Source organism: Lagenorhynchus albirostris, chromosome 11, assembly GCF_949774975.1.
Source record: "Lagenorhynchus albirostris chromosome 11, mLagAlb1.1, whole genome shotgun sequence".
NCBI classification, from domain to species: Eukaryota; Metazoa; Chordata; class Mammalia; order Artiodactyla; family Delphinidae; genus Lagenorhynchus; species Lagenorhynchus albirostris.
Window position 1 is genome coordinate 28,386,731 of NC_083105.1, and position 21,120 is coordinate 28,407,850.

The 21,120-nt window shown below is 40.8% G+C and overlaps 1 protein-coding gene across 1 annotated transcript; it reads left to right on the forward strand.

Annotated features, from left to right (window-relative positions):
* Nucleotides 1–9,810: 9,810 nt before the first annotated feature.
* On the forward strand, nucleotides 9,811–12,505 carry BTG1 (BTG anti-proliferation factor 1). The gene is made up of 2 exons (XM_060165017.1): nucleotides 9,811–10,282; nucleotides 11,194–12,505. The coding sequence occupies exons 1-2, from the start codon at nucleotides 10,135–10,137 to the stop codon at nucleotides 11,559–11,561; spliced, it is 516 nt and encodes a 171-aa protein (XP_060021000.1). The 5' UTR covers nucleotides 9,811–10,134; the 3' UTR covers nucleotides 11,562–12,505.
* The last annotated feature ends 8,615 nt before the right edge of the window (nucleotides 12,506–21,120 follow it).

A 21,120-nucleotide genomic window follows, 5' to 3' on the forward strand; every position in this document is an offset into this window, starting at 1 on the left:
TCAAGAGGAAGTTCTGGGATGATACAACAGGAAAAATAATTAAACAAGCAAGCAAACGAAGAAACAAATAAATAATTCTTTGATACATGCTGAACATGGATGAAACTCAGAAACATGATGCTAAGTGGAAGAAGTCTGATATAAGAGCCTGGAACAGGAGAAAAGGGGGCAGGGCACAACCATTAAAAGAATGACATAGCCCTTGAGGATACAACATAAACTGGTTAGAACCTGTTAGGTCCAAGATGGCAGAAGATTTGACTTCCAGTAGACCTCAAGCCTCATTATATGCTCATTGTAATACATCAACATGCTAAATGACACACCCACAGGCACCATGACAGTTCCAAGGCTGACTGCAGAAGGCCAAAAAGTGGGCGGTGGTCAAATTCCTGGAAATCCCTGCCCCTTCTCCAAAATAGTTGGAATAATCCTCCCATTCGTTAAGCTATAAAATTACCCAGCCCATAAAAACTAACCACCCCATATTTGGGAGCCACTCTAGCCTTCTGAGACAGACCGCATTCTGCCTATGGAATGTGTATCTCTCTAAATAAACCTGCTTTCACTTACCATGGCTCACTCTTGAATTCTTTCCTGCAGGAAGCCAAGGACCCTCACTTGGTAGCCCATCCCAGGGCCTTGCCTGAGACTTGCGACATGACCATCCTCTCTGTGCCCCATTCTCCTGCAACAGGCCCATTTATTGCATGATTTCCTTTACATAAAATGTCCAGAATGGGCAAATCTATAGAGACAGTAAGAAAGTTAGTGGTTTCCTGGGGCTGGGAGGGCCAGGGGTAAGACTGAGATTTTGTTGAGGGAGATGAAAATGTTCTGAAACGGATTGTGGCGATGGCTGCACAAGTTGATAAATTATCTCAAAATCATTGAATGGTACACTTGAAATGGGTGAATTTTATGATATGTGAAATATATCTCAATAAAGCTCTCAATAAAGGCGAGATCATCTATTCAAAGGGACTAAGGATAGATCTTTCAAGGATAAAGATAGAAGTGCTCATCTTAACTCTCATAGCCCCCATCACCTAAAGATTATACAGACAGCTTTGTTTCTACAAGGGAGAAGACCATGAAATGAACCATTCCTGAGTGCTTTAATGCTGTGTCTCTTACTACTGTTTCAATGTTTGAAGTCTACTTGTGCAATAAATAGCAAGGTCAGACATTAAAAACAACAGGGTGAAGGACCATTCCTTGAGTTTGAAGGTGGTCATCACAGTCAGAATTCAAATAAGTTCTCAGAAGATGAGAATGTTTCCTACATTTTGCTGAAAATGATGAAAGATTTAAAGAAGAGGCCTCTACTAAGAAACATGCAAATATAGAATGTTTTCAACACATGCAGTAATGCTAATAAAGGATCCTTTGCTTTCACATTCAACTAAATCAAACTGTAAACATTATCTAGGCTGAAGATTGCTTCTGCTTCATTTACAAGTATTTACTAAACAAATGGCTAAGAACACAAGATAATGGGAAGTTTCTTACTTTATCCCCTTTGGAAAATAAATGCAATTTGACATGCTAATCATAGCCCCCCCTTCCTTTTTTTTTTTTTCTTTAGAGGACTTCTCCGTAGCTAGAATATAGTCTTTTCAGGAATTTGGATCAGACTAACTTGCTATGCCCCATAAATGATACATCCTAAATTGCATTTTCCAGTGGGATTTCAACCCTTGAATTCCTGCTAAAGTATACCAAAATGCATGATGGTTTCCACAATCATGTTGGGCATCTATTAGAACCTCTATATTTATTTATTATTATTATTTTTTTTTTGCGGTACGCGAGCCTCTCACTGTTGTTGCCTCTCCCGTTGCAGAGCACAGGCCCCGGACGCGCAGGCTCCGCGGCCATGGCTCACGGGCCCAGCCGCTCTGCGGCATGTGGGATCTTCCCGGACCAAGGCACGAACCCGCGTCGCCTGCATGGGCAGGCGGACTCTCAACCACTGCGCCACCAGGGAAGCCCTCTATATTTATTTTTTTTATTGCACGTACTTTTGCAACTAGAATGAGGTTTTGTTTTAGTTGGACATTTAGTTTTAAATGGATGACGTGACATTACTTAATGCATGTAAATGCTAATCTGCTTTGAGATTTTAAATTCAAGTTCCTTAAAAAGGGCAAGTTGCTGCTTTTCTTAGAGGTGAAAATAAAAGCATGGACCATGCCAACATTTGATTATATGATGATTTTACCAAGCTTCCTGAGTATTATCTTCTCTCTTGAGAGTAACATATGGACATCACTTTATATTCTCGCTTGCCTATTGTCTCAGAAGCTGAGAAAAATTCATTTTACCTAGACTGAAGAACCTCAGAAAAGCAAATAACCACTCAAAATTTATTTGATACTTAAAGGCAGTGTTTACATATTAAATTAGTATGCTTTTTTTTTTTTTTAAGGGACAGGATTTCTTTTTGAGATAGTATATGCCTGGATAAGAAGTTTGTTTGCCAGCTTTAAATTACAGAATTTTTGCCATTACTTTTTTAAAGCAGTTGTTCTGAAACATTAGTGTCTAAATAGTTGAACCCCACTCCTAGAGTTTCTGATTTAGTAGGTCTAGTTTGCATTTCTATCAGTTTCCTGGGGTGATATTGAGATGGCTGGTCTGGGGACCACACTTTGAAACCTCCCTGCCCTATTAGAAGGGGAGGTCCATGTGCTCCACATTCAGAAGGTTATAACTACTGTAGGCCAGGATCATAACTTATAAGAACTTTGTATGATTCCTTAAAGTTTTCAGTTTTCCAAAGTTGATTCTTATCATCTGTCTCTTTCCCCACACTATTGTTAAATCTTAAAACTGAAATAGATTGTTGGTGCTGGGAAGATGCAGAAAAACATCCAATAAGCCTGAACACTGGGGGTCTACCCCAGGAGACAGAGTAGATAGCGACAGCTTTAAAAAGAAGAAAGTAAGTAGATTCATAGGATCTGCTAAAAAGAAGAATAAGAAGGTCTGAGAAGGAGGAGAGATAGACACAAAAGCAGCCCTTCTTGCTGCTCTCCAGGCCCTCCATGTTAGCTCTCAGAGGTCACCAGACTCCCGTTAGTTGCTGGGGAAGAGGGACCGTAGGGTCAATCCGCTTCCTCGTTCCTCCTGCCAATTTAGGCCAAAGGAGAAGTGAGATGCTTAAATAGTCTAAAATAGAAGGTATTTTTGCTGCTTTCTCTTATCTGCCCCTAGGGATAGTTTTCATTCCAGAGAAATTATTTTATTTGGCAGATTAATGTTTTAATATGTCCTTTGATTCATTTTTCAGTGAGCCTTTTAAGAAATGTAGCTGTGTTTTCCAGGGTATGTCAGCCATGAGAAGTCTCCCAAGCTGCCTTGAGTTTTGTTTTTTTTTCCTTCTACCGTCTCTACTCATCTCCAAATAGTTTTCTACCTTTATAAGGTTTTCTTTCTCACAGTCCCTTTTAGAAAAGGTAGTATCAGGAACTCACCTCCAAGTTTTGCAGTTTAGGACTTGAGGGTTCAAGTCTGGTCATAAGAGCTGGAGTAAATTACTTATTTTCTTTAGGACTGAAACCTCACATGTTAAATGCTGTCAGTTATGCTTAAACCTGGTGGTGTTTCTGGGAGAATTAAATGGGATGCCTCTAAATTCTTAGTACAATGTCTGGTACACCATCAATGATGTTAATCTGTATGATCATTATTACTGCTGCTGGGAAGCAACTCTTTAACCCTTTTTTCTCCTCTTCTTTCCAAACAATCCCAATTGCTTTATGGAGAAGAAACAGTGTTGCCCTAAATCTGTACGTCACCCTCTGATTTCTAGTTCTCTTATGTTTCTTGATCTAAACCTAGTACAACTGTCTTAGTTTGTGCCCTTGGATTCCTACCTAAGCAAAGCAAGGCAGGTTGCCAGATGGGGAGGCTGCTAAAAGTGGTCTCCTTCCTGTGGGTAACCAAAAAAAGAATAAACAAAAGGCATTAAGTCTCTAGTTGAAGAGATGAGCCCACATGAAAGCTAAATTATTTAAAGATTTAAGTAAGAATTGGAGACAAAAATAGAAGTCATTTCAAATTACCCCTATTTAATTCATCATCCTTAGGGCTTTCCAAAAAATAAATCTGGTCATATCACTTCCCTGCCAAAAATACTCACCCACCCCTCACTCCCAGCACCCTATGCCCCTCTCTACCCACCAGTTTTTTCAACATAGTTTATCTTCCTCATACTGGTTTAAGTCTTTAAGATACTCCAAGGTCAGGCCCCCTCTTTTTCTTCCTTCCAGAGACCTAATTATGGGCCAGCTTCACTGACTCAGCAGAGATCACTCACTTCTGGGGCTTCCTTATCTCCTTTTGCCTCCATACACACCCCCAAATAAATGCCCTGTCTCTCTTTGTTATTAACACTCTGTAAAGAACTCTCCTGCTTGAACCTGTACTTGTTGGTTAAGCTGTGAGTTTTCTAAAGCAAGCACCAAGGACACCTAGCACTCTATCTGGAAGTAAGTTCACAACAGAGGTCGCAATAGATAATACTTTAGTGAATTCTGTCAGCTGACCAGCAACAAAACAATGAGGCTCCTCCAGCTTAGCAAGGAAGTCTATGGGCCTAAAGGTACCTTTGGGGAGGGAGGGGCCAGTTGGGAATAAGACCTTTGCTGAGTGGGGATTACAGGGAGGGGAGGTGTGAGGGGGTGAGGGGGGAAGGCCTACTGGGCAACCTTGTGAACTGTAATACAGCCATTAAAGAAAAAAATCTGGGACTTCCCTGGTGGCACAGTGGTTAAGAGTCCACCTGCCAATGCAGGGAACACGGTTCGAGCCTTGTTCCAGGAAGATCCCACATGCCGCAGAGCAACTAAGCCCATGCGCCACAACTACTGAGCCTGCAACTACTGAAGCCCGCGTGCCTAGAGCCAGTGCTCTGCAACAAGACAAGCCACCACCATGAGAAGCCCGCGTACCACAACAAAGAGTAACCCCCGCTACCCCCCTCTCTCTGCAACTAGAGAAAGCCTGTGCTCAGCAATGAAGACCCAACACAGCCAAAAATAGATAAATTAAAAAAAAAAATACAAAAAAACCCTGACACTTTCCTAGCAATAATGCAGGAAGCCTGGATCACAGGGATGAAGCGGGAGACTGGAGTTTAGGAAGGACACCTCTTGAGCAACTTCAGGATAGAATGGCAATGTGAGAGAGCGGCACACAAGCAAATGACACACATAGGTAACCTGATGTAAAAATACTAAAATGTGTCTACATAATAACATGTGGGGAAACAAAACAAGAAACATTAAATGGGCGCAATGTGGACACTACCACAGTATTTCTTAAGCAGCATATCCAAGTCACTTTGGTCTCCATTTCATTTGCTTTGGAAATGCAGCCTAAAACAACGTTTATCTACAAAAACTATTTATGCAATAATCTAACACTTACGGCAGCCAGGAAGACAGTGCCATAGAGTTGAGTTACTTATCTTTTTAAATATTGACTGTCCGATTTTAAGCAGCAACAACTCTGTGTGATTCGTCACCTGACAAATTGCAAGTCATGTGGGTTTTTTTGTTGTTTGTTTTTTGTGGGTTTTGTGTGTTTTCTTTTGCAAGTAATGGTTTTGATGGACTCATTTGTATTTAGATGTCTATTTAACATCAGTCAACAGCATTTACTATGTGTTGGCCTGTTTCTTAGGCATTGGGTGTACAACAGTGAGTGACAGGGACTTCTCTGGTGGTCCAATGGGTAAGACTCCGTGCTCCCAATGCAGGGGGCCCAGGTTTGATCCCTGGTTGGGGAACTAGATCCTACATGCCGCAACAAAGATCCTATGTGCCACAACTAAGACCCCGTGCAACTAAAATAAATAAATAAATTTTTTTTTTTTAAATAATGAATGACAGAAGATGCCTGCTCTGTAAGAATTTACAGACTAGAAAGGAAGAGGGTCTAGTAAACATAGTAAATCTAGTATGTCTGATCAGTACCAGGGCCAGGACAAGGGGAAGCAGAATACTGTAGTTACTCAAGTCCAGAGAGTCAGGGAAGGCTTCTTAGAGGATGAGCAGAAATTAGCTAGGGAAAAAAAAAAAAGGGAGGAGATATTCCAGGCGGTGGGAATAGCATATACAATGAATAGTTTATGCTGTTAAGCTATTATTAGCTTAATTTAGTGCTATCGTGTTCATAGATTAATAGTTTAGATGAGTTCCCAATAATGAAATGCAAAAGGTGACATTTAACGACTTAAAATTTATTCAATCCAAAAGGCCATGCTTTATTCTGATATGGATACCTTTCCTACTTTGGGGATATTATAATGTCATGTTTTCCCCAAAATGATAGTGACAGCAGATGATAAGGTAATTCTTTAAAAAACATCTTTGGCAAAATAAAAGATTTTCAAACTGTGTTGATCCCTAAGTTTTACTAGTCTATGAAATAGAAAAAGAAGTTCATTCCCTCACCCTATATAAATGTTTTTTTTTCTTCTTCTCTCCTTCTTTTTGGTTAAATAACACAATTACTCAAAAAGTCTACAGATTTGGATTTGTTAGTCCAAAGCAAACTGTTCTAGTAACATTTGAGCTGAGGGATGGGAATATAATGCCCAGCCCTTTGAGGATTCTAGTTAGTTGCCTGATAGTTTCCTCTATAGAAAGTACTTTCTGAGCTCTTAAGCACTCCAAAGACCTGACATTTGTTACTTGCAAATTTATTTTGAAACCCAGGTTCATTTTCTGGATTGTTTTGACATATTTCCTAAGATTTTTTTTTAGTGCTTTGATTGAAAATTTTCTAGGTTTTAGAAATTAGATAATTATCAAATTGCCTGATGACAATATATATAAGCTGGCTTATATAGATATATAAGCTTATATATATATAAAGATATAGATACATGTATTTGAGTGTTTACTTAGTGCTGGAGACAGTGCTAAATAATCTCTAGTTATTCCACGTAGTCTTCACAACAACCTTTATAATTTTTAGATTACAATGCAGAGAGGTTAAATAACTTGCCTAAGGACACAGAGTCAAGAGATGGGTTTGTAAATAGTTGGGAGTGCCCTGTAGTTTAGCATATCAACAAGATGAGAAAGTGCCTTTATAAACTCAAAAGCTGTCAAGAAACACCTCCTTGTTTCTTGGATGGGAAGAGCCTTACTAAACTTCTGGAACAACATTACTAAACATATATGTCTGGATTTGAAAACCATTAGCAATTAACATTGTACACTATCTAAAGCTTACATTTAGGACCAATATGTATTCCCTTTTTTTTTTTTTTCTCCTTGAGTACTCCCTAGATCCTCTCGGGGTAAAAGAGGAATGTCTTAAATCCACTTGTCTGTTAAAGGAAAGATTTAAAATGGTAAACACACACATACAATAAAAAACAGTGGGAGGAAAAACCCTTCAAGAATATGTGAGTTAAACTTTCTGTTAACTCTATTCAGCTGAATTTCAGAAGCATTCAGAAAGGGTCCAGCTGCTGCCTGGGAAGGCAGTTAAAACTAGTGGACATTTCAGGGCTTCCCTGGTGGCGCAGTGGTTGCGAGTCCGCCTGCCGATACAGGGGACACGGGTTCGTGCCCCGGTCCGGGAAGATCCCATATGCCGCGGAGCGGCTAGGCCCGTGAGCCATGGCCACTGAGCCTGCGCGTCCGGAGCCTGTGCTCCGCAACGGGAGAGGCAACAACAGTGAGAGGCCCGCATACTGCAAAAAAAAAAAAAAAGTAGTGGACATTTCATAATGTATGCAAATGTTAAGTCATTACATAGTACACCTGAAACTAACATGATATATATCAAATATATTTCAATGAAAGAAAAAAAAGTAGTGGAGAAAACATGAGCTGGGAGACAGGTCTGAGTTCAGATCCAAGCATTTTGTTATCTTCATTATTTCTATTTTGTAGATGAGTCAATTTAAGCTCAGAATTAGTGGGAGTCCAAGTTGGAGACTAGGCTTGAAGGAGAAAAACTTTCACCTGATTTCTAATGTAATGCTCAAATGACTGATGATGCAAGGAAAATGAACAGAGCAGATGATTAAGGGTGGGTGGCGTTTAGAGGGATATCAGAAAATCTTGTTCTAGGGCTATGGTAATTTTAAAGATTTACTTGTTTCCCTATCTCCTTTTTGAGTAGTGAAAGGTTTCAGATCCCTAGTGAAGTAATTAGCATGACGTTTATTTTTAAGCACAGTTATATCTGAAAAGTCCTAGAAGGAAACAAATGTACCTATTTCCCATTATTTTTGATGCATTGATGCATTTAATCAAAGAAAATAATTTCACAAGTCAATGCTTTTAAAGAATTTATTTTTATTATCCTTTAAAGTATTTATTTCACATGTAACTACCTAATTACTATGTATGAATGAAAAAATAATCTAGAAGTTATTCTTTCAAGCCCCGTTTTACGTATTTCATTTAAACAACAAAATTTTTTCTCCTACTGCTTTATAGTAAATTCTACTTTTCCTTCATTTCTATACCCTTTGGCTCAGTACTGTGTTTTGCAATATTGATGACCAAGTAAGCTCAGGATATTTATTTCCATCTGGCAGAGTTCAGCTTCTGCCTCTTGTTTGCTTTCTCCATCTGCCCACCCAGCTCACCATCTTTTTTTTTTCCTCCTCCTTAATGGAGTTCGGGTTAACCCTCTCGCAGGCCTAATCCTTTTAGCAGGCTTGCGCCTTCGTATTCTTTTTTTCCCTAGTTTTGCAAGTAGGACTTCAAGTAAACTTAAATGTCTGTGCCTAATACTTTCACAACCTTCACATTTTACCTTTTTTTGTTTTTATAAAGAACAGCAGAACGCTAAGGCTCAGATAGTTACTTGGATTAGAAAAAAAGGAAACAACCTTCGGTTTTGCGCGTAAACGGTGTAAAATGCATTACATAGATTTTTTTCTTTTTACAGACTAAACTTATTACGGTTGCCATACTTCTCTTCAGTAACAGGCTTTCTTACCAGTTTTAACCTGGATTCAGTAAGGTCTCCACTCTGACTCCTGAAGTTACTGAAACAGCAACCACAAAAGGCTTACTAACCTTTTATTTATTTATTTTGCAATTAAACTTTGACAAAGACATCCCCCAATCCTCCCTAAGGGTGGAGCATAAACGGCTCTGTGGCGTCGGCTGCACGTTTGCGAGGGGAACTCGGCTCCGAAGGCTGCAGGATGCCCCGCGAGAGCCGGTTCTCCCTCCTTTTCTCCGCACTCCCTGTATCCTCAACACTTGTACCCGCATCCCGCTGCCCCGTACGCTCTTCCGGCCTTTGGAACCAGCCACACAGACTCGGCATGGGGACGGGATGTAAACACCGTGTACAGCTAGTGGCCGGTGCCGTGCAGGCCGATCCGTGCCGCCGGCGCGGGTGTAGACAGCCTGAGCCGGGCGGCTTTTATCTGCACAGCATTAAGCCTCCTTGCAGGCGAGCCTGGGCAGCGCACTCCTTCAGAAGACGCGCTGGCGCGGCGCCTAGACTTGCTGAAGCGAGAAGGAGGGGCGAGGGCTGGGGGCGGGGCTTTCACACGCGCACCCTGTTTCCTCCGTCCCCCGCCACTGCTCCCCCTTCTCCGGCTGCCACTCGGGGGTTTATTTGTTTACAAGCGGATTACGTCAGCTCCTCCCTCTCTTCCCGGTCTATGGGCCCGCCCCCTGGCCCCTTTTTCCCGCCCCCTCCGGCTCCGAATCTGCTTGCGTCACAATGGTGCGATCTCCGGAATGGCTGGAGTCGGCCGTCACGCTCCCGCCACGCCACTTCCTTTCCGCGGCGCTATAAAAAGTGATGCACGGCCTCTGCTTCTCTTTGCCGGTCTAAGCTGGAAATGCAATTGTTTGAGCCTTCGGAGGCTGCGGAGCTGGAGGCGGAGGCGGCTGGGGAGGTCCGAGCGATGTGACGAGGCCGCCGTCGCTCATCTTTTCCTCTCTCCTGCCGCCTCCTACCTCAAAAATAACTTTTTTACTATAAAGAAAGGAGAAAAAAAGTAGCCGTTCGCGCCTCACGCCCTCTCTCTCTCTCAGCCCTCTGACCTGTGAGGGAGCCCGGGGTGGCCGCTCCGCCGTCGGGGTCGCGCCGCCGAGCCCCGGCCGCCCCGGGCCGCCCCCGCCCGCCGCCCCCATGCATCCCTTCTACACCCGGGCCGCCACCATGATAGGCGAGATCGCCGCCGCCGTGTCCTTCATCTCCAAGTTCCTCCGCACCAAGGGGCTCACGAGCGAGCGACAGCTGCAGACCTTCAGCCAGAGCCTGCAGGAGCTGCTGGCAGGTGAGCAGACCACGGCGGGAGGGCGATGGGCGCCGGGGAACGCCGCCGCACATCCCCGGGCCGAGCCGTCGGGGCCGCGGGAGTCTCGGTGGCGCCGCGCTCGGGTCCGGCCGCGGGACGGTGGCTGGCGCGCTGGGCGGTCGCTAACGGCGGGTCCTGAAGAGGGTTTGGGGGCTGGGCCGAGGGCGCTCCCTCCTACCCCCACGGCTGGCAAACCGAGGGGAGAAGAAAATAGACGCACAACAAAGAAACTAAAGCCGACCGAGTCTGGAGCTGTGGTCTTCGGACGGTCCGCGGGTTTGGGGGACAAAGGAGCCGCGGGGCTGGGGTTGGTTCGACGCCCCCTTTCCCCAATCCCGTCCAACCGTTGCGGGCTCGGCGGCCCGGCCCCGGGGTGGGAAAGCGCGCCGCTGCCCCGAAGCCAGCCCGGGACGGACGTGCCGTCTCCCCCCTCCTCCTACCCCTTCCCATTAATCATCGGATTTGTCACCGGTACAATTACAGCCCTGCCCAGAGCGTGGTTTAGGGTTGGTGGTTTTACTTCCCTTCGGGGTTAACAGTCTGGTGGCGCTTCTCTCCTCCAAAGCTGTAAACCCCATTGTGTGCGTCTGGGGTGGGGTGGGGAAAGTAAACAGGCTCCCGGCTGGCGGAGGCTGCGCGCCTGATTCCCGTTTTGGCGGCCCAACCGGTTGGTTCCCGGAGATTGTTTTGTCCCGTACTACTGCTATTTCTAAAACCCGGCCCGCGTTTCCCATCCCCGGACACGCACAGCCGCGAACGCGATGCTGGGCATTTAAAAAAGTTGATAGTTCGCATTTTCACTCCAAGGAGCCAGCGGAAGAAGGAAACTACGGCGGGAACCAGCAGTAACGGTGTCTAAGCATTGTTTTCTCTGTTCTTTTCTTCTATAGAACATTATAAACATCACTGGTTCCCAGAAAAGCCCTGCAAGGGATCAGGTTACCGCTGTATTCGCATCAACCATAAAATGGATCCTCTGATTGGACAGGCAGCACAGCGGATTGGACTGAGCAGTCAGGAGCTGTTCAGGCTTCTCCCAAGTGAACTTACACTCTGGGTTGATCCTTACGAAGTGTCCTACAGAATTGGAGAGGATGGCTCCATCTGTGTGCTGTACGAAGCCTCACCAGCAGGAGGTAGCACCCAAAACAGCACCAACGTGCAAATGGTAGACAGCAGAATCAGCTGTAAGGAGGAACTTCTCTTGGGCAGAACAAGCCCTTCCAAAAACTACAATATGATGACTGTATCAGGTTAAGATATAGTCTATGGATGCATCATCTTATAATGGATGGATAAATTTGATTTTTGCTTTGGGTGGGCTCCTCTTGGGGATGGATTATGGAATTTAAACCATGTCACAGCTGTGAAGATCTGGCACAAGATAGAGTGGTAAAAAAAATTTTTAAGTGACAGTGCCATAGTTTGGACAGTACCTTTCAATGATTTAATAGCCTGTGAGTCCAAGTAAATGATCACCTTATTTGCTAGGGAGTGAAGTCCTAGGGTGGTTTTAGTTTCTCCCAGACATGATACCTAAATTTTTACATCAGTCCCTTTAACGCAAATCTGTGTTTCAAAGAACCTTTCTCTGCAGTAGAACTTGCAGAGAAAATTTGCACTATGACACTTAAAGTTGTTATCCTTTCTGGCAGCTCAATAGGAAAGCTCAACATTTTAAACATGGTAGTACTGGAAATTTTATGACAAGATTTTTACCTAGCACTTAAATATGTATAAATGTACATAAGACAAACTAGTAAGCATGACCTGGGGAAATGGTCAGACCTTGTATTATGTTTTTGGCCTTGAAAGTAGCAAGTGACCAGAATCTGCCTTGGCAACAGGCTTTAAAAAAGACCCTTAAAAAGACACTGTCTCAACTGTGGTGTTAGCACCAGCCAGCTCTCTGTACATTTGCTAGCTTGTAGTTTTCTAAGACTGAGTAAACTTCTTATTTTTAGAAAGTGGAGGTCTGGTTTGTAACTTTCCTTGTACTTAATTGGGTAAAAAGTCTTTTCCACAAACCACCATCTATTTTGTGAACTTTGTTAGTCATCTTTTATTTGGTAAATTATGAACTGGTGTAAATTTGTACAGTTCATGTATATTGATTGTGGCAAAGTTGTACAGATTTCTATATTTTGGATGAGAAATTTTTCTTCTCTCTATAATAAATTGTTTCTTATCTTGGCATTTTAATTAATCTCTTGTCATGATTACAGAGGTTCAGCTAAAAGAAATATATTTCTCAGAAGACTTAGTTTCTGTAAGCCATGTGAATGTCAGTTGCACACTGGTCATGCTGAAAAACATTTGATAAGGAGTGAAGATGATCTGTGTATACATATTTAGGTGTTGGAAGATAAACACAGGGGTAACATGATTTTTCAAAAGTTCTAAAGTGAAAACATGGACACATTCCCAGGCTAATGAAATGAGGATAAGAGACAAAGGTAACATCAACCAAAAAGAATGATACTCAAAGGATTACATTTCACTGCTTCCCTGTTGAAGTGAAGATATAAATGTTCTATTCTGGCCCACCTTTGAAAAACAGTTATTTTGCCCCATGGATTCCTTGTTCAATTAGAAAACCCTGGGGCAGGTGACCCGTAGCCTTAACCACCAGGCTATAATCACTGCACAGAGATTGGTTGCTTTTTGCCTTTCGTCAGCTGCAAGATTTACATAAAAATCACTTAAGCTGGAATTCAACAAAAGGTATGTTTGAATTTTTATTCTGAAATTGAAATGCTGAGTTTTTGATTCCTCATTTTCAGACTTATTTCAGATAAGTACTAAGAACCTAAATGAAACAAATGAACGTTGAATGCTGGAGTGTAGGTTACTCCACTACCCCATATGATAAAGCTTGTTTTTAATTCTTTGGCTGTAGGAGGACAACATGGTTTTTCAGTGAAAATTAAAAATGGAAAATTTTGTTTTTCTCTACACAAGTAACGTATTAACATATAGTGACTTTTGGGGGGTATTCATGTAAACATGTTCACACTGGAAATATGCAATCTAGGTTACTTGAAATCAGTAGTTCCAAATAAATTTGGAAATTGATTTCTCCCTGTAAGATTAAATTCTGATTTTGTAGCCACAGGAATACACAGCTAAACAAGCAGGTGTTTAGAATACAAAGGATGTTTGTGTACTTTATTGGCAGGCGGTCCTTGAGAGTTTGAATTATAACCACAACACATGGACTACCCTTGCCACTTACATAAATGGTTTTATTTTTCAGTCTGTTTTTTGGAATTCCCCCCCCCACCTCCTCCAGTTTTTCAAACTTAAATTTACAATAAAACAACTGATAGTATGGTTTCTACACAGGTGCTAACTGCTACTGTTTACCAACTGCATTTCATCTGGTAACTCCTTCGAAGCTAGATAACTGATAAAGCTTTGCACACTGGGACCCGAGGCAAAGGATGACTTCCAGGCAGTTTAGGAATAGGTCAATATTTTAGTACCTAAAACTTTTTTTTTCCGATGGGGAGTCATTCTTCAAGATTTTTGACATCGGACTTTTTGGTACTTTAAAGAAATTTGGTGGGAAGAGAACTTAATGAAAACATTTTATTTTAGAATTCAGGTGATGTCTGGCATGTAAGGAGCTGTTAGAGTTCCAAGACTTGCAAACATCTCAGACCTAGCATCCAGCTGTTTCCTGTGACTTTAACCTTAACATTCCCCAAACAATTGTCTCCAGGATAGTAGCTGTTTGATACATCTTTTTCATTGCTTCTGGGAACGTTTTGCGGAGATATTTTGATAAAAGCATTTGAGTGTCTGTTGTATGCACAGGCAGGTGTGTGCCAGGCCTGCACACGTAGACATTTATTTACGTACGCACCAGTGTGTTGTGTACTTTTTAAAAAAAACTTTAATAGTGGTAGAATTTAAAGGGCTTTTTACACTGCCTGAGTTAAAAGATAGTTTCTTAAGAGATCCTTTTAAGAAAGGGTGACTGCTTTCAATATCATTAGTTGCCACTGGCACCAGGGATTCATAGTTATTGGCAATAAAGTTTAGAAATAATTATTCTGAGTTTTAACAGGTAGTTTTAAAATTACTTCCTTTTCTCCAGATGTTAAGTACTGTCTTGGTCTATGACACTGAATGAAGCAGGGCTTAAAGTGAATTGTGTGGCAAGAGTTATCCTAGTTCTTGCAGCGTAATGTGGCTGTTTCCATGCAGTCTGGAATGAGAATCACGTGTCCTTACCCTTAATTTCCAATATTTCTGTGATAATAGACTGGAAAGGCGACCAGAAAATTGCTTTCTGGTACTATTGCACAAATGGTTTCCTGAAGTCACTATAACTCAAATAGCAAATAATTTTGTTTTGTATATAGGTGTTATAGATTACGGAATTGGCCTTCAAGTTAAGAGGAAGCAGTATTCCTGACTGTTGTAGTGTTTAATGACTAAAGGTTTTCAGACTCCCTTTAATCTTAGGAACAAATACATCTACTATTAGACATTTTCTTAGGTGATTTTTTAACATACCTGATACTCTCCTTCCTCTTTGCAGAAGAGATATGAGACAACTGAAACAGTCTTGTATATTGAAGTTTAAAGATATATCCTCTCCACTTTGCAACTTTATTTCAGACAATGTGATAAGATGCTATTGATAAGCTATATAGGGAGATTTTGTCCAAAGTTTTATATATACACAAGAGATTTCAAAAAGTGTATTTTGGATTGTCTGAAACGGTAGCTTTCGTACTTATCTTAAGGTATACAGACTGCAAATAGTTGAGTCTCTTCTCTCAGTCTCTGCAGTCGAACTTTTATATATGGCTGCTGCCAAAATATAACAATGGTTTATTTTTCATGTTTGGAACATAACAGTATGAAAAAATCTTTTGTAGTGAAATAGTTTGTACTACTAACCAAACCCAAACCAAGCTGCTTCACTGAGTCCTTAAGTAATTTACATTAATACAAGTGGGCCAGAGGAATTCATATGTTGAGTTATTTCTGGTTATTTCTATAGATCTTTATATTTTCTTCTGAGAATAGCAGGAGGTGAAGGAAGATCATTAAGCAAGATGTTAAGTTTGGTATTTTTGAGATGCTCTTAAACAAGTAAGCCTTAAATTGTATTAATAGTGAGGATTGACACCATTTCCTCAATGACAATTTGTGGAGTATATGACAGTTTTTTTGACTGCCATTTTAACTTGGTTTACCAGTTCCTTTTGGCATTTTTCAGTGTGTCAAACAGGAATAGAAAAATGGTAAGGCTTCCAGTTGTAGTATTCTGCATTTTTTTTTTTTTTTAATGCTTTGTCGTCTCATAGTTGAATAATCTTACAAGGAATGTTTTGGAGTTCAACTTCTGACTTTTATATGAGCCTTTGCATGATAATTTGTCATTTTAGTGTTGAAGATGCAGTGATCTTTTGGGAATTCTGTAATAAAGTAATAATACTGAGGGAAGAACTGATTTGAGTCTAGGGTTGGATAAAAAGGGAAAGGATGGGGGAAATGAATAGTGGGAAACTTAGCTGACATGGAGGAATTTAAAGGTTTGGTAATAAAAAGGCATTTGCTATGGTCTTAGGTGTTTATCAAGAGAGGTTTGTGCAGCATGGTCTTTGGCAGAGAGTTTGGGAAATACTACTGTAGGGATTCTGTAATTCATGAATCTGGGACAAAGTCTACATTCAGTTTGTTTGTGAACAAGCAGGTCAAACTGGTAGTGAGGTTTATGGCACATACTAAGTGGAAACTGGGCTTGGGGGAGGAGTGGGTGGGAAGCATAAATAAAGCATACTCCTACAGGCATTTTTAAAGAAATTCAAATAAGTGTTTAATGCCTTTTTCTCAGTGTTTTATAAAGGGAAAAGATTTTTTTAAGCTGTTATAAACCATAAACCGTTCGATGATTATCTTTCCGGTACCTTTAAGTTGTGAAGACCATTTGTGACTACATTCCTGGTGATAGAAGGATAATTGAGTGTAGGCCAGACACCTAACATCACAAGAGAAGGGACCACAAGGCTGGGAAAAGCAGTGGAGTTAACTGCATTCCTGTATTTGGAGAATATTACTTGAGACACTAATTATTTCAAACTGTACATTGACAGAAGACATGTTTACTCGTGGGTATACTTAATTGTCTAGATAGGTCATCTCCAAAGTTATTTTATATCATTCTTTTAAAATATCGTTGTGTGTGTTTTCATGTGTGTATGCAAAAGCACATGGTACATTTTTTAAACAAATGTATCTATATATATTGGGGATGTACTAAACATTTTATTGACGGGTGCATGAACAAAAATGTTTAGAGACTATTTCTCTAGATTATCACTAAAGTAGATGAGTGTTTTTTCCTCTCAAGAATAAGTTGTGATTATTATGTTCTTTAAGTGATAAGTCTTAAAAGAAGCTGTTGTAGCAATCCAAAGAGGGTGGTCTTGTCTAATTTTCGCCTATCTGCTTGAATCCTTAGTTGTAAAATTGAGACATCTTTTACAGCCAACAGATACCCAATATTAAGGGCTAATACCAATTCAAAATCCATATCCTCCTATATATTATGTATTGCTATGTGTTGAAACTCATATTTTATGTTTTTAGAAATTTTCTTTTTAAATGTTAGGGTTCTTGTAACATTTCATTTATTTGCATGGCTGTAAAAGGAACTAACTTAATGAAGTTGTACGTCAGTGATTAGATTAGTTTTAGCAATTATAGCTTAGCCAGAAATCCCCTGTATCTTTTCCCTCTTCTTCTGAGCAATCCCTAAATGTTTAGGAAGGAAAGATGACTAACCAATTGGACTTCATTTGAGACGATTCTATATATGGGCATAAACCCAAAGTGATAATATATGGCGGTTACGCTATAAGCAGGATTGAATGCATTTTCCAGTCTTGACTTATGGCAGTTTTGTCCCCTCACGTCAGTAGACTAAATGGAGTTGTATTTCCTGTAAATTGCACTTGTGAGCCTTCAGGTTACCAATGTACATTTTTATTTGACCTTCCAACAACTGGGTGAGGTTGGCAGGTGGGTAGGTCAGTATTTTTTAATGTTTATTTTATGGATAGAAAACTGAGGTTTAGGGAGTTTAACTTGCACCAAAGCTAAACAGTTAGTAAATGGTTAATTCATAATTTGAACTCAGGCCTTTCTGACCCCAGAATCCAAGCTGTTAACTATTGGTATATTGTGGTGTACGATTGATTTACCTTGTTTTCACATTGTTAGAACATGCATGTTTTAACTTCTCATTGCTAATTGACCATCATTGGTCATTTTAAGCCTAGAAATTATTTTACTCTCCATTCCCAGGAAGCATAGAAAGGTCTTAAAACTAGGCTTCTTTCTTTAGGAGGCAGTTGGGATTTAGTATAAAAAATACTAGTCTTGGACTTGGAAGAGTGAGTAGGAACTCATGCCTGTACCAGCTCCCAGCTTGTGACGTTGGACAAGTCGCTTAGCCTCTCTGAGCTCATTCACTTCTTACGTAAAACTGGAGATAAAAACATGTCTGTTGTTAACGTCAAACATGGGAAAACACTAGCAAGGAATGGCTGGATTCTTAGAAGGTGGATAGATACTCTATATCATGGAAGCAGATGAAGGTGGATTTCTTGGTTTCTTGAAACTTTGATGGTGTCACCTGATTGTGTTTGGAGTTTCTTGAAAGTCTGCTTTAGCCAATAACTGAGAGAAATATACTTGTGTTTTTGAAATAATGGAAAGTGAACTGCTTATCCCTTCCTCCCACTTTTAAGGGTGAGAATACAGATAACCCAGGCCTTGCATATTTATTTTATAGACTTTCCCTTAACACTGTGGTTTTCAGAGCAAAGGGGTGTGGGGGGGTGGGAATTCTTCAGATCTTTTATCTGTATTGAAGACACTTTAAATTGGGACAGGGAGTGACATTACCAAATGTGTATAGTGTATAGAAATGCAGCCCCATACAATGCACATTTGCATCCATTATCATCTTTAATCCTCACAACTCTTTGCTATATAAAATAAGTTGACTTTTCCCAGGGTTTGCAGTCCTTCCAGCCATATGTATTTGGCATGTTTTTGCAAGAGATTTTCAAACAGAACTCAGGGGTTCCCAATCTTCTTAATCTAGAGTGGTTTGAGTACTTCCTTTACTGCAAAGAAAAGCAGTCTTTTTATAAGTTATCAGTTTGGGTTTGAGTTTCTTCTTGTGATGTAACCTGATGCAACGTTTGCTTGAATCACTAATAATGTAATTGATTTCTTCTAGTCAGTCATAAGTGACTCAGTGACCTCGGGTTCTTTTTGGTTTAAACTCAAGTCCCTTTTTCTATGTGAAGATGTCTTCATTGAATAGCTTGGTGCTAGGTTGTATAAAATTGCATAGCTCTATGAAGTACGCACTCAGCCAGCAGAGCTTCTTGCTAATTTATTTTGCAATAGTATATAGGAAACAAAAGGCCTCAAGAGACTTATAGGCAAAATTCCTTTAACCCTTTCAGAAGTCTTGCATCTTAAAGCCCCTGTGTAGTTCAGGCCCTGCTTGGAGTTCTTTGTAGCTTTATAAATTAGTTAGTGTGTTCCTGTAGTGCTTAAGTTTGTGATATAAGAATAATTGTGATGTAAGAATAAGAATAACCTAACTGAAAAAAGGTTTGGGTGGCCAGTGTTGTCAGAACAGTTATCCCTTGAGACAGTAGTTATGGTTATAGAGTTAGAGATGACACTCTTATGAAATATTGAAATAATAGATGTCCGCTCTCTTCTAACTCCCAGATTCTTGCATTTTCCTCATTGCCCTGTCCTTTAAGTCTGCTGGGATCCTTTTTTTTTTGGCCATCTGACTTGTGGGATCTTAGTTCCCTTGACCAGGGATTGAACCCGGGCCCCCACAATGAAAGCGCCGAGTCTTAACCACTGGACCACCAGGGGATTCCCTGGGATCCTTTCTAATGGTTAAAATATGATCAGTGTTTTGTCCTGTATCTGTTACATTTATAGAACACATACTTACTGAGTCCTCTATGTGTCAAGTACTGTGCTATAAGCATTGAGGATACAAAGGTAGTCACTGTCTCTGCCTTCAAGGGGCTTAGAGCCTAATGGCAGAGAGAAAATTACCCAACAAATGCAAAACTTGGACCTGAGACATAGGAAAGAAATGTGGTGGAGTGGTGTTCTGAGAGATGTGACTACCACAGAAAGGCTTCCCAGAGGAAGGGATACTTGAGCTGAGATCTGAAGGATGGGTAGGGGTTTAAATGAAGAAGGCAGGGAAGAGTGAAGTGTGTGCGGTGAATGGGAGGGATTGAAGGAAGACTGGTGTGTCTGGAGTGGAGAGGAATTAAGGAATGAGGGGTTTTTTAGGTAGAATGACCATGTAATTTGATCACTAAGTTTATCAGCTAGAATATGACTCTTGAGAGTAAAACAGGATGCTATTAATAATTAAACCCAGACTACGAGCTTTGGTCAGAACACGCAGTCACCTCACTTTTATGGGCCATGTTGATATCTCTTTGAATAAGGGCTGGGCAACCAGAGGCACCTCTACTTCCTAGTGAACATGTCAGGGAGTTAAAACACCTTATCCAGCCCAAAGGGAACCCAAATAGACCTCAAAAGAGTGTTTTTCAGAACAGCTAGGTTGTAATGATTTGTTTTGGTACAGACATAAATGACTTTCATTATTTTAAAGGTTTAGCCTGGCAAGTTGGGTTTTAGTGTGTTATTGGATTAGAGGTACTTCCATGGTGTATGAAACAGCACAATTCAAACATATCTTGAGTGTTTTGCACATATTTTTGTTATAGCATTTGTCATTTTTTTTTAAATTTTATTTATTCTTGGCTGTGTTGGGTCTTTGTTGCTGTGTGCGGGCTTTCTATAGTTGTGGCGAGCGGGGGCTACTCTTCGTTGTGGTGCACGAGCTTTTCATTGTGGTGGCTTCTCTTGTTGCGGAGCACGGGCTCTGGGTGCGTGGGCTCAGTAGTTGTGGCTCGCAGGCTCTAGAGCATAAGCTCAGTAGTAGCGGTGCACGGGCTTAGTAGCTCTGTGGCATGTGGGATCTTCCTGGACCAGGGATCGAACCCGTGTCCCCTGCATTGGCAGGCAGATTCTAAACCACTGCACCACCAGGGAAGTCCAGCACTTGTCATTTTGCAATGAGTGTTTATTTAAATAGAATTTTTTTAAAAGTTTCATTCTGGGTTTACATTTTGAGTATAAGTACCTCCTGTACATAACTTTTAAGGTGTGAGCCACTTGAATTTTTCCCTTTAAATTGATGTAAGAACTTTATACAGTTAAATGCATAGAGTTCAGTGAATTTTGCACACCCATGTAATCCACACTCTGATCAAGAGATAGGACATCTCTTCTACCCCAGAAAACTCCCTTTTGAGGCACTTAAAATTTGATTAAGAAATATGGTTGTGGAGCCAGGCCTCAAATTCAAAATGAGTTGTTTTCTCTCTCCTTTTATAACTTTATTTTTGCTTCCTAAACATGCGGTAATGGTTACTTTAAACATGAAGCAAATTGTCGCCAGAAGAAACCGTTGCCTTTCAACTAGTTATGATTTAGTGGTTACTAATATAGTACATCCCTGCCCAATTTGCTATGGCTTTTTAGTCTTTTAAAGTGAGTAGTAAAATTTGAGTCATATCCCTATCACTGACTCACAAACTTACTAAGGATTGCCTGGTGTTTATTATTAGGCCGAAACTTTAGAATCTTGAGCAACTGAAAAAGATTGTGATAATGCCAAATTTACATAATATTCTTCCCTAGCCACCACCTTTTTCTTTCTTTTTTTT

Coding starts and splice junctions, on each gene's coding strand:
- BTG1 (XM_060165017.1), top strand. CDS start 10,135: ATGCATCCCTTCTACACCCGGGCCGCCACCATGATAGGCGAGATCGCC. Junction 10,283..11,193: donor CCTGCAGGAGCTGCTGGCAG/GTGAGCAGACCA, acceptor TTTCTTCTATAG/AACATTATAAACATCACTGG.